Source organism: Apteryx mantelli, chromosome 5 (genome assembly GCF_036417845.1).
Source record: "Apteryx mantelli isolate bAptMan1 chromosome 5, bAptMan1.hap1, whole genome shotgun sequence".
NCBI lineage: Eukaryota > Metazoa > Chordata > Aves > Apterygiformes > Apterygidae > Apteryx > Apteryx mantelli.
Window position 1 is genome coordinate 46,035,349 of NC_089982.1, and position 13,511 is coordinate 46,048,859.

General features: G+C 37.7%; 1 protein-coding gene across 1 annotated transcript in view; it reads left to right on the forward strand.

Annotated features, from left to right (window-relative positions):
* GALNT7 (polypeptide N-acetylgalactosaminyltransferase 7) overlaps nt 1-13,511 on the forward strand; it is a 76,079-nt gene that overhangs the window by 37,513 nt on the left and 25,055 nt on the right. The window contains exon 3 of the mRNA XM_067297906.1: nt 12,440-12,606. Coding sequence (XP_067154007.1) covers nt 12,440-12,606 — 167 coding nt within the window. The remainder of the gene's footprint in view (nt 1-12,439; nt 12,607-13,511) is intronic.

Genomic DNA, 13,511 nt, shown 5'->3' on the forward strand with positions numbered 1-13,511 from the left:
CCTAAGTATGTGGCATTGGTCGTTGTTAAGAGTTCAATGGAAATAACTAATTTAGGTTTCTTGCTGTAACTTTACCTTCTGAAGTGGTCTTTTTTCATTTGGATCATCTATCACCCCACCAGACTTTCTGGCAGGTGTCCTACTTCTGATGTTTTAAAAATATTTCAATAGCAGCTTTTATACGTCAGTACGTTATATTTCTCAAGGTCTCTTTTTCATCTGCCTTATTATTTACATTCAGTTTGCCTGAATTAGTACTCATTTTTATTTTCCTTTTTTGGACATCACCCAGTGTGTTTGAAGAATGTCTTTTTTTACTGCTAACAGTATCTGGTTTTTGATGATGCTGGCTTTCCTAGTTCCTTTTTAGTGTGTGGGGTTTTTTTGTTTTGTTTTGTTTTTTATGATTAATGGTAAACACTTACTCTCAGTTTCTACTATGATGTCTTTCAAAAAACCTCTTTGCTACCTGAAAGCATTTTATCTTTTTCTTTTTAACAAGCCTGCTCACTTCTATATAGTTCCTCTTTTCAAAAGGAAGTGTTACTAGGACACCTCTTCTTGGTGTTGGAACTTGATTGTGCTATGGCTATAACTACAGAATGTCTCCTAAATAGTTATATCTTTAACTGAGTTCCACATAGTGCTGAGGACTAAAAAAACTTGTTTCTTCTCTTGTGTGTTCTCTGACTTGCTGCTCCCTGGAAACACTAACTAATGGTGCCTAAAGCATTCATCTCTGGAGTATGATTTATATTTACTATGTCTCCTGAGAGAACGGAAGTCTCCTGCTTATGTTTTCTATGTTCTCAAGTGCTTTGATTCCTCTGTAGGTATCACAGCTGCTGTTGCAGCCCTGGTTGGATCGCCAGTGCTTCTGCTCAGTTGTATCAGTGGCTCCCCCTTGCCCGCTTGCTAAAAGGTCCCTGTAGTATTTTAGCTGCGGTGATCTGGTTCTGATTTATTTTAGAGAAGGCAATCCTTCCTGGATAAAGTTAATTAATTCAAAAAATTTCCCCAGGTACTAATGAATTTAAAGTATGCTGTTCTACACCATTTTCTCAACCAGGTGCTGAAGCTCTTCTTTTTTCACCGTTGTCTAGTAATTCAGTAAATCCAGATATTCTCTCCTTCTTTCCACCTGGAAACAATAAATAAATTGTCTGTGCCCTCTCAGTCTCATGACTCAGGATGTGAGATGCTGAGCAAGTCCTTGGGCCAGGCCCCTGTTGTATTTCTTCCAATCTGTTTTATTATTTCCTATGATAAAGCTAAAGGAATGACAAAACAGGCACAGTACTAGCCAGAGAGGCTGAGACATTTGGAGCTGGGGGCAAAAGCACAACTGAAGAGACATGTTGTTGTGAGATCAGCCCTTCAGTTCAACAGGTTTAAAATACATACTTATGTGAAGTGATTTTTGTTCTTAGAAGCCCAATTTCTGCTTGCTTGCATGAAGGCTGTAGTTAACCGTCATGTCAAATCAGTGAAATATATTCTTTTTTAAGTTCTCATGGAAGGCATTAGTTCTGCTATATGATTATCTAAGCAGAAACCACTGTATAATATTCTCACTATATTTGAAAGAATTTAGTACAAATCCCAGGGTTAAATGCTCTCATTGTGCATCAGCCTCATTCTGACTAGGATGAGTCAAATTGCATTTTGTTTGTTACATCATTACCTTAAATGAATCCTTGCAGGAGGTAGCCTTATGCTTTTTATTCCCAGGGGCTATCGTTAGTAGCTGGATTGCTGGGGGAGAAGGTGCTCTTTGGAGTTAGGAACTTCATCATGGTCAGGCATGATGTACCCTTCATAAAACCATGCTGGCTCTTCCCGATCACTTTCTTGTCCTTCATGTGCTTGGGAACAGCTTCCAGCAGGATATGTTCCATAATCTTTCCAGGGGCTGAGGTTAGGCTGGCTGGCCTCTATTTCCCTGGATCCTCCCTCTTGCCCTTTCTGAAGGCTGGCATGGTATTTGCCTTTTCCAGTCTTCAGGAACCTCCCTCAAGCACACAGGACCTTTCAAAAATGATAGACAGTGACCTCACAGTGACATCAGCAAGCTCCCTCAGCACCCTTTGGTGCAGCCCATCTCATCCCATGGACTTGTGCCTATCCAGTTTGCTGTGTACGGCCATTTGGAGTGGTCCCCAACGTAATTTTCCTCTACAGTGGATATTGCTTCACTTCAGCAGACTTTGCCGCTGGACACAGGGGACTTGCGAGTTGTGACAGCAGACCTTGCCAAGAAAGACTGAGGGAAGCAAGATGTTGAGTATCTCAGTCTTTTCTGTGTCCTTTGACACTAGGTCCCACCTCATTCAGCAGTGAATCTGCATTTTAATTTTTTTTCTTTTGTCTATAAACCTTCTTGTTTCTCTTTCAGTCTCTCACGAATTTCAACTCCACCTGAGCTTTGCCTTCCTGAATGCTATCTGCATTTGCTCAAGCAATATTTCTGTATTCCTTCTAGGCAGCCTATCCCCGCTTCTACCTTTCCTATTCTTCCTTTTTGCATTTGAACTGAGTCAGGAGTTCCCCTTTTGGCCAGGCTGGCTTTCTGCCATGCCCGTGTGGCTTCCTGCACATGGCAATGGGCTATTCTTGTGTTTGGGGGAGGTTGGCCTGGAAGATCCAGCCTTTCCTGGGGCCCTTTGGCAAAGGTGTAACACCTGAAATCATGAGCTTGTCATGGCAGGTGTTGGGAAACGTTTTAATAATGGGTTTCCTTATTTAAAAAAAAAAAGATGGGGGGGGATCAAAAAGGAAGACAAAACTGCCTGATGACAGATGTACTGATGAATCTTTATGAAACTCTGAGAAGAGGCAGTATGGTGTGTGTGGTCCATTTCAAGAGCTGCGCCTGGTTACACAAGACCAAAGCAATGTGACTTGTTCCAGAGAATCTCTATTCCTAAAAAAAACCAAACAAAACAAAACAAAAAAACCCACCCTACAGTACATTAGTTACAATAGTTTCTCTGCAATTTCTTTTATCTCAGAACCATTAGAAAAAAGCACATGTTTTCTTTTTGAAATCTTGTTACTTCAGAACAGCCCCCATCCACATCTGCTTTTCCCATGTGTATGCTTTGCTAGGCTTAGATCATTCTTTTGTTTCATATTGCACTTTGGGTTGAAATTTAATTCAAGAAGCATTCTCTTAACATATATCATAAGTGATGTCCTTTGAAACTCTCTGTCTGTCCTGTTAACTAAATTACGTTATTTTAGAGCCCTTAAGCCAGGGATGTTCATACTGTTGATCAAATTTTATTCCAGGATAATTAACTATGTTGGCTGTAAGAAAGGATCAGTACTCAGCATGTTTTGCTAAAACTTGATATGCTGCTGTTATTCAACCAATAGAAGACTTGCTTACAAGTTACTTGTATTGACCTGGAGGGTTTTAGTATTATGATTCTATTTGTGCTAGATTTTTGGGCAGCCTCTTTTGATGAATGTTGCAAGAATTTTATCCTGACTAGTTTGACTGGGAGAGGAAACACCCTGACTCTATATGAATGTTTATGACATGAAACAAATTAATCTGTTACTGAATTTTTTTCAGTATCTGTATTGGCTGTATTGTATGTAACCCAAATACCTCAGGCTGCAGCCAGATTAGAAGGTTCTGCACCGATCTGACCACAGCATTTCTAGCGTGATTTACTGACAAGAGCTACATTTCATAAGCTGCTATTTAAAAGCTGTGAATTGAGACTAGCTATTTTGCTGCTCTTTTGTGGCATAACCTACTACCCCCTTTATTTTCATGGTAAGACGTGGTGTGCATTTTCTGGCAATGGTTTGTGTTGTTCTGGTGGAAGTACACTAGAGAGTAATTTTATATTAGATAACTGCAGTCTTTACACTAGCACAATCCAGAATTTTAACTGCATCACCCACACATCTGTCAGTCTGATCATGGCAGAACAAATATTTTAAAATGTTTTTTTCCTTCCATGGATCGTCCCCTTTTGGTTTTCCCTTTTAATGACATTATTGCTGTTACAGGGCAGGTCCTCTGGACTGTACACATTCATACTTGAATTACTGGATCTGTTACTGTAGATAAACATTTTATTTTAAACAAAACTAATGGCAAAAAGCTTTTGTTGAAAAATCTGAAAAAATAACTCTTCCTTGCTTGAGTACAATGTTCCTTGTGTACAGAAATGTATTTTTGGATAACTGTTCTTTTAACCTTGTTTATGTTTTACAAGTTTTACTTTTAAAATGTCAGTTGCTTATCATAGTAAAATTGTGTATGACTCTCTAAAAATAAAATGTTACCTTATTTTTAAATACCAGGCTGTACCTAATCCTACTGTTGTAGGAAAAATTATAGTTAGGTTTCTTACAGCTAGTCTGAATCAGAAGCAGTAATTCATTACAAGGCTTCTGAAAGCCTTGTAATCACTCTCAACATTTTTATAAAACAGTATTTTGATAGTCAAATCAAAAGTGAATGAGAATTGGCTTGTTCTTAAAATTATAAATGTAGTTTTGAAGGGAGTGGGTTTTTTTTCTCTCTCTCTCTCTTTCTACTACAAACAGAGGAGGGAATTCTTGCCAAAAATAGAGTTCTGAGTTTACTTAATATAGACACACATACAGAGCTATGTGTTAGTTTAAGTTATTTTTTCTGTTGTAGTTTGGTGAAGACTGCCCTTTTATTTGGTCCAAGTGTTATTACAGATGTCAGACTGCTGTATCAAATTTCCCTTCAAGTCCAGCACTAAAAAAAAGTCTTTAGTTATAAACAATTACTCAAGATGCTAAATAAGGCAGATTAATCTTGGCTGCTTATTAGAAATGGATGGTCTTTTTATGCTGGGTGAATAACATGAATTTAATATGTTCTCTACAGCATTTAGTTATCCAGTCAATCACGTCATCACTAAGGAGATTCCACAGAAAAGCTCTGGAGTGGAGCCTGCTTTCTTCAGGAATGTGATTAATTGCTTAATTATAGCACTGTACAAATTAAATATTTGATACTGCTATATGAAATACCAACAGTAATTACTGAAAGCTTATCTGTGTCCTTGGAAATAGAGCATTAGGGACTTGGTTTCATTTCACATGATTCCTTGGGAAAAATCTTTTCTTCAAGTGTTACAGCACACTGTAACAGTCCTCTAACTAACAAAACTAATTTTTGTAGTATGCACATAAATCTTTGTGTGCTTTACTGTGGCCTAGGATTGAGATCAGATGAATTATAGTGGTCAAACTAAATCAAGAAGGCTAGGCTTTTGACTGCAAGTTATCAGCCGCCTTACTGTTGGCAAGATTCCTAGATGGAAAAAAAAAGTGCTTAAAATATAATTAGTGATGTATTTGTCAGAGCATCTCCTAGTGGTCGGGACAGCTTAGAATTCCAGGCATTGTCCTCAGGGAAAACAAGCATTTTCTGTTAACTTTTCAGCTCCCAATAGTGAAAACTGTCCTGAAGATAGATCCCATGTGTGTTTAATGTCGCCTGCTAGCATTCTGAATTTTAAATTTCAACATATAAATAATTCGCCCTAAGAGCAGAAAGAAGTTGACACAGGCACTGGATAAGGTATCTGTAACTAGATTTACTTACCTATATGTGTGCAGTCTGAAAGGAGAGGACTAAGCTCTAAACAAACTCCCTTTTCAAAAAAATGTATAGCGCAGCACTTGGAGGTCTCCAGGTGGGGTGTATTCGAGTCCTACCTTAAACCTTGACTTTGGAGGAGTGGGGAGGGAGCAGCAGTATGAGGCGTTTCCTGTAGCTGTTTGTGTGGCCTTCCAACCACCGTCCTTGTTCATATAAATTTGGGGGCAAATGGAGGAAGCAGTCTGTCAAATGCATTGTAATCTGAATGCAAACCCAAAAAATTAGAATACCTTATGCTCTGTCATGTTTCTGTTACCCAGACTTATTATGTTAAAGCATTTAAATAAACTTACATGGTATAAATTGTGATTCAGTACTGAGCATGGACAGGAACTTCAGGGTTTAATAGCTGATGAGCGAGGCACGGTAGAAATATTAGATATTTCCTTGGGACTGAACCCGCTGCCCCTTTCTAGCCTTTTGTTTCTTATATTAGGTAAAACCTGTCAGTGGTTGATAAATCCAGTTATGCACATCTAGGATTCTTTTGAGTTGTACATAGGCAAATGCATCGAGTAGTAACTTCCTAAACAGTGCTTACCTAGTAGGAGAAATGGCAAGAATTGCCATATACCTCAAGTTTTTAGCATCTCATCAATATTTTCTGGCAATTTTTTTAAGCTCTGTTTCTGTTAGAGCAGCTCAAAGTGTGAGAAAAGTACAAGCACTACAAAACAATTATCAGCAGGTGGTGTATAATCTCAAACCGCTATAAACATGAAATACAACTTAAAATACAATTTAAAATTGTGAGCAGTTTTATATTAATGCAAAGAGTTTTATATTAATGCAAAGGAGAGCTTATCATTTTAATGTCTTAATTACACATTCACAAAGACTTGATAATATAAATGCTAGATTGAGACCTTCAGCTTTTTACTGATTCAGGGCTCAGCTTGAAATGGAACTGATTAGTGCTTCTTAGGATTTGTCTCCTGGAGCAGTTACAGGAATTCAATGGCAATGACGGCAACCTGCTGTCTCAGAGAAATCTGTGCTGCTGCATTTTGTTCTGAGTACGCAAGAATAGTGCTTTAATATTAGGGACAAAATGCAGAGAGAGACCTGATGCACCTTTGGTAAACACTATGCTAGTTCGGTATCTGACCCAAGGAAAATAGTTTCAGGAAGGAAGGCTGGTTGTGGCTGCATGCTCTTTTACTGTTCCATAGCATTTAAGTGCTTGTATGCTAGGGAATTTAGAAATTCAAGATTATATGATAAACACTTGAGCTCAAGATCTCAAATTGCCCTCTAAGTACAAGTATCTTTCTGATTAGGGCTCACTCGTTTAAATGGCTGTCATGGTGCTGTCATTGCTCAGTTCTTGCATTTTTGCTTGATGGCTGGAGTGCTCTTCTAGAAGCAGCAGCCTATAGCTTGGGCTTTTTTTAGCCTGAGGAAATTTGAGCCTACATCTGCCACGGAGGTGATTGCTAACAGGGATTGCTAACGTGCAGTCCTTGGACTGTACACCCGCGATCAGATCTGTGGGGCCAGGAGGAGGTCAACAGGAGCAAGCCAAAGTCAGGGGCCTCATGCCTGGGGTACTTTAGCTGGACGAGCAGAAATTTCCTTGGGCAAGGAGAGCTCCAGTCCAGATCTCCAGCTTCTTGTGCAGAGGCTTACGGGGTGCTCTCCCACAGCGACTGGTGCATGATTTCAGCTGCCATCCAGGGAAAGGGACCCTGGTGTGACACAGTCCCTGGGACTGTGCGCGCTGATGGGCTGGAGAGGGAGAAGGAATAATTTATATGCAAACTAATAGTCAGAAGTAGTGTTACTCAGTTTCTCTACTACATTGCTACTGCTCCCTTGAAAAGTCTCTTCTCATTCCAGTGAGACATCAGTTTGTGTTTTTGCTCAGTAATACCAGTTTTTATTTGTGGACTGGTCTGAAACTAATGATTCATTTCACTTAGGATCTGCTCTCTAGAGGGAAGGAGGCTAAAGGAGCTCTGTGCTTCCCTGCAGTGTTGCTTAGGGAAAGTGCTGCTGCTCTTTCACAGATGCATACACTTCAGCTTGTTCTTGCCCCATACCTTAAGTGGTTACAGGGTCGGGAAATGTGTGTCTAGTGGCAACATCAGCTTAAGTAGTGCTCTCTTTCCTGCCTGTCTCTTGCAACATGCTATCCTCTCAGTTGTACTGATAATAATTCAAAAAATATATATATATTTGTTTTGTTTCTTGATTTTCTTTTTTGTTTGTTTGTTTTTAAGCTTATTTTGGGTCACATATCACCACAATTGTTGTCCTGCAGGCTACATCTGAAAGGGTACCATGCTACAGTATGTGGGCAGGAAACGGTATCTAGAGGATGAAGTTAGAGGTTGAAAAGTCGTTCAATCCTCTTTGTCACAGTCTCCTTTGTACTTTGAAGCTATTGCCCCATGCCAGTTTTAAATAGCTGCAGCTTTTGCCTGAATGGTCGCTGGACTGCCGTATGCACTTGATCCTATCTTTCAAAATTGAAACATGAGAGGCTGCAAACTTAGGCTTTTTATTTTTCTTTCAGGACTCTAAAATTTATAGGTAAATTAGTAGTGTAAAATTCACCTTCACATACAAGGAAAATGCATGCATAGTTACCTGGTGTTTATTTTACCAACCACTGGATGTCACTGCTGCTCCATAGACAGGTTCTTCCCAAATTCATTCTGTGGATTTGAAGGAAAAGAGCAAATGCAGGCCCTTGGTTTTGGCACCCAAATAATTGAATAAAGTTCACATTTTTTGGAAAAATTGCCACAGATAATAGGCGTTAACCGCATATATTTAGAGCTACTACTATATTTCAAACCTCTAATTCTCAATGCAAGCTAAGAGATGAAATTGTATGTACAAGTTATTGTAGGCTGTTACTGCTTAGGGGCTTGATGATGAGTCACTATGTTGACTGTCCAAGAAGTGAAATCAAGTCTCTGGAAAAGGCTAAAATTCTGATCTTACTAGAAGTATATATGTAGTGTTGTTATGGCTTGCAAGTGGCACATTTAGCCAAACAAGATTTTTCAAGTTTAAAAAGTAAAATGTGATGATAGGTCTTCAGGAATTAAGTTGGATATGTAGGAAAAACCCATCTAGACCTCTATTTTTATGTTTTAAACAGTATATTAAATACAGAGCAAAAATGCTTTCAAATTGCCTTTAAATTGCAAACAGATGTTTTGTACTACTCAAGCTTTTGTAATCAGTTGGGGTTTTTTAAATGATGTTAAGCTACTTAGTATCTTTTTGTTCTTATGCGGTTAACCATTTTATTCCTAAATATTACTTATCTACAGGAAAAGGAAAAAATAAGCAAGCAAAATGTTTTGGTTTGTTTGTAGTGTTTGCTTTGTTTCTTTTGTCTGTTGAAATGAAAAAGTTTTGTCAATCTGAAATGTAATCATTGTCTTTTTAATTGAAGAGCAAAAAAGTTTCTTTTCGGAACTTCTGATGATGGAGGTCAGCAGCACAATGCAACCTATATCAGATACTGCCCTCTCTTGTGAGGCAAATGTACTGTTACTTTCTGCTATCTTTCCATGGAGTTTTTGACTGGCCTTCAGCTGGCGTTCCAGTTTGGCATAAAAACACCTCTTTATCATGCACTCTAATATAACTAAATCACTAAACTTAACCCACAAGAATATATATGTAAAACAGAACACAGTTCTGTTTTAATCTGTTACTAAACATGCAATGGAAAAAATTTCCTCAAACAACTGACTTGATGCACCTAGATAGCATACCCATTTTATCTCTGCAGAGGGCTGATAGTTGTCAACAGCTTAAATGCTTGTGCTACAAACTGAAGTATTACAATTTGAAATCAGTTGAAATCTTTTGAGAAGGATTTATAAAAGGAATGCATTAGTGGCCCGAATAATGCAGTTTAAAAAGTCAGTCTAGCACTTGTATGTTCATAGTTTATGAATATGATTAGCTGCAGCGAGTTCAGGCAAAAAAAACAATCGAGATGGAGGATCTTGGAGTCAGTAAACCAGGCTTTTAGAGATCATGCCATTTCAGAGGTTGCTTACATCAAGCATGATTAAGAAAGAAAAGGCCTTATCGTTAGTTAGGTCTTAACTTTAGCGCTTTTTGACTCTGTAATTTTCATTTCCCACAGGAACAAAATTAATAGTGTGTTTCTACCAATTTTAATTTTTTTCCCCAATAGGTGAAGAATTGATGTTGTTTCCTTATAATAAGGGAAATTCTTCCTTCTTGACCAAAGAAGTGCTGTTTAAATACCTATAGATATCTGTTACTTTTTTTTTTTTTTTTGAGGTTTGACTTTAGTTTCAGAACATTTTTCTTTTCAAACACAGGAATGATTCTTTGCGCTTAAGCTCTTTGTTGTATAGAGAGAAATATAAATGTGGAAGTTTGAGCATCTGTAAATTTCAATGTCTGCATTTGTCAAGAATAATACCACAAGACAGGTATATCTGAAAAGCCAGATTCTGGCTAGTGGAGACTTTACTTGCTGGAAGATGAAGGAAAGGAATAAACTCCTTAATCTTTTGCCCATTGAAATTAAAAGCAGTATGTGTCTCTGTTCTATAATAGGAATTGTATTGCTATATTTGGAAAAGGGGGCTAGTGATCAGACAGAAAAATTTCCAGCTAAAAAACTACCTGAATTGGTTGTGACTGGGGGAGACTGTCCAGTCTTATTTAGTTACACAGTTGGGTAAATGGACATTACAATTACAAATGAAATGTGTTGTTGATAAATGTGATTTAATGAATATTGGAAAGTGTGGATTGAATTACTTATACATATTGCTTGTTTCTAAATCACCTGTAATTGCTCAGGAAAAAAGATCTGAAACTTTCTGGACATTTTATGTGAAAAACTCTGTAGTATGCATCAATGGATGGAAAAACAAGCCAAGTATGAGGATATGTACAGAGTGAAAAACAAAAGAAGGAAATGATTATGCCATAATGTGCATTTAATGACATGTCCTTGTGTAGAGTATTTGGTTCTTGTGATATAGAGCGCTGTCTGTATAACACTGATAGCAGAAATAGAAAGGATTCAAAGAGAGTGACATTGTTTAGAGAATACACAGAGAGACGGTTTGAAGCTGTCTTGCTTGGGTAGTGAACAGTGGTATAGAAAGGGAAGGACAAGGTGGATTCTATATTTCCTTAACAACAACAACAACAACAAAAAAGGCAGCACAGTGGAATTGAAAAGCAGAATGTTTTAAATGGATATAAAAGTGCTTTTCCATGGCCCACAAAGTTGGAACTTACCAGTACAGCTGTTTAAATTGAAAAGCTTCATAGGAATGAACAGAGGAAATAGTCACACTTTCTATGTCACTGTTGTCTTGATGGTAGTCAGTATTGTACATTAGATGGATGCCAACTGTGATCTGTCGTGCTAGCTAAGAAATAAGATACAAGATTTATATTATAACCAGACACATGCTTGATTGAGCCTGTTACTTGAATGTCCATTCTATGCATTTGTAAGGGAACAGAAACTTTATTTGGATCAAAATGTATGTTGTTTATTACTGTGATAGCATTTATTAGCAAATTTTAAATAGGCATTACAGTTTCAAATGAGCTCTAAATTCTTGGCCTTTTCTTAAAATTACGTGGTCTTTCAGTGTGAAACTTGTCACTTTTATTCCTTTGAGTTTTCTGCACCATTTTTGTTTGAGGTCTCTCTCTGCCTCCCCCCCCCCCCCAAAAAAAGACCCTTTGATACTGGGCCAGGGTTGAAACTGGTCCTTGGTAGACCATTTTTTAATGTTAATTTTAAAAATATGTATAGTTACACTAATTTGGCCAAAGTTGTTACCTTGTTAGATCCGGTGAAACGTGTGACCCTACATTTTTAGTAGGAGAATGGAGGGCTGGATGGGTTTGCTGGGGTTTTTTCATCTATCATTGGTTATACCTGAAAGCTTAAACTTGAATAGTAAATATTAAAGATAATTTCTTGATTGCCATAAGATTACATTTTCTCCCTAAGCAGCTCTGGTTTCCTGCCAGATTTTACAAATGCAGATGGTTTTATGCAGTATGGCTGACGAGCATTTCACTTGCTGCTGCTGCACTTCTAGCAAAACTACTAGGTTTGAGTGTATTTTGTTGTGAAAGGGCAGAAATTAACCACATTTGATTGTCTCACCACAATTGTGTTTGTAATTTTGCTAATTATGCACATTCTGCTTGCGGACAGTATATTTCAAACAGAAACACTTTATGGACAAGTTGTGCAAGTATGGTTTTACTGGGTTCTTTAAATCCGACTACCTTACTTAAAGGGGCTTAAAAACCCCCAGCTCTATCCTGTTGTGTGTCATGTAGCAGGTGAGACAGCTTACTGTGTCAGTCCATCCTAACTGTGAAACCTTATGTTTTGAAGGGGAATCCCATCTTGGAAGCCACAATTTTGGACTTTTCTTCCCCTTTTCTTTGCCAAAGTAGCGGGGTGGTGGTAGCAGCGCTGTCTCTTGGGGTCTGTGCAATGCCATATGCATGTGCAGGAGGAAGCATGTAGCGGTTTGGGCAGCATTCATTGCTCACCAGCTATGTCCTACCTCTTTTGGGAGGAAAAAAGGCTTGCTGGCTGGCAGCAGGCTGCTATTTGGGCCTTGTATGTCTATGATGCACTTAAGGTACATTAAGGTATGCATTTTTTATCTTGTTTTTCTTTAATCTGAAGTATAGCCATCAGTGAAGATTTCATTTGTGCAAATGTGTTATTGTACAGTTCTGTAAATCTAATATCAAAACTAATAAATTAAAATCTTTTTACAGGTGCAAATACTGGCATTATGATGATAACCTGCTCACCTCCAGTGTTGTCATCGTCTTCCATAATGAAGGATGGTCCACACTCATGAGGACAGTTCACAGTGTCATTAAGAGAACACCAAGGAAATACTTGGCAGAAATTGTGCTGATTGATGATTTTAGCAACAAAGGTATATTTGGAATGTTAACACACTATTTGTAGAAAAGGAAATACCAATTTAAAAAAAATAGCTTTCTTCTGATTTATTACTTGTCATGGATTGGGTTGACTCTGCAAGAAAAGAAAGTTGATTCTTCATACTCATTTTTGTTTCCAGTGAAGTGAAAGCTCCTTTCCAATGAATTGCTTTCATAAAAGTGGCAATCCTTTATGTGTATTCAACTGTTTGAAGTACAGAATTTGTGGTGGATTCTCTTCCACAATTATGGAGTAGTGTATAGTGGAAAGCAGTGTTAATTAGCTCCACTCTTAGCTCTTGTCAAAATGAACAATTTTGAAGGAGGTTATGCAAGCCTATTAGGAATAATTTCTTTCCTTTTAATCCATAGAGGAATACTCATTTCATTTTTTTACTGTAATACAAATGTATCTAAGGCTGTTGAATTATTCCCATTCGTTTTCACTACCTTTTATTTTTAACATCCTCTTTTAAACATGTTGAAGTGATTGTTGTTTTGTATTTTGGGGAGAAGGGGATACTTTTAATAATTTAAAAGCATTTTAATTTCTTCCTTTCTTTGAGTCTTATGTATTCCAATCAAAGTTTTCAGAAGTCCAGAGATTTTCTTCTTCCCTTATAATATACATTCTCATCTTGGTTTATATTTACAATGTATGTACTTATGTATGATTCTGTATGACAAACATACACTGACTTTAACAGTGATATCTTCAGAATTAATGCACATCGAGGATGATCATAGAGAAGAACAGAAAGTGGTGTGCTAGAGATACCAGTATAAGATGATTGACACAGTGGATATCAGTTTGATGCCTATTTTTAAAACTTTGAACAAATTTCAAAATAGTGTATTAACAAGTGCAGGGTCAATTTTTTGCAAGATTTTATTGTTG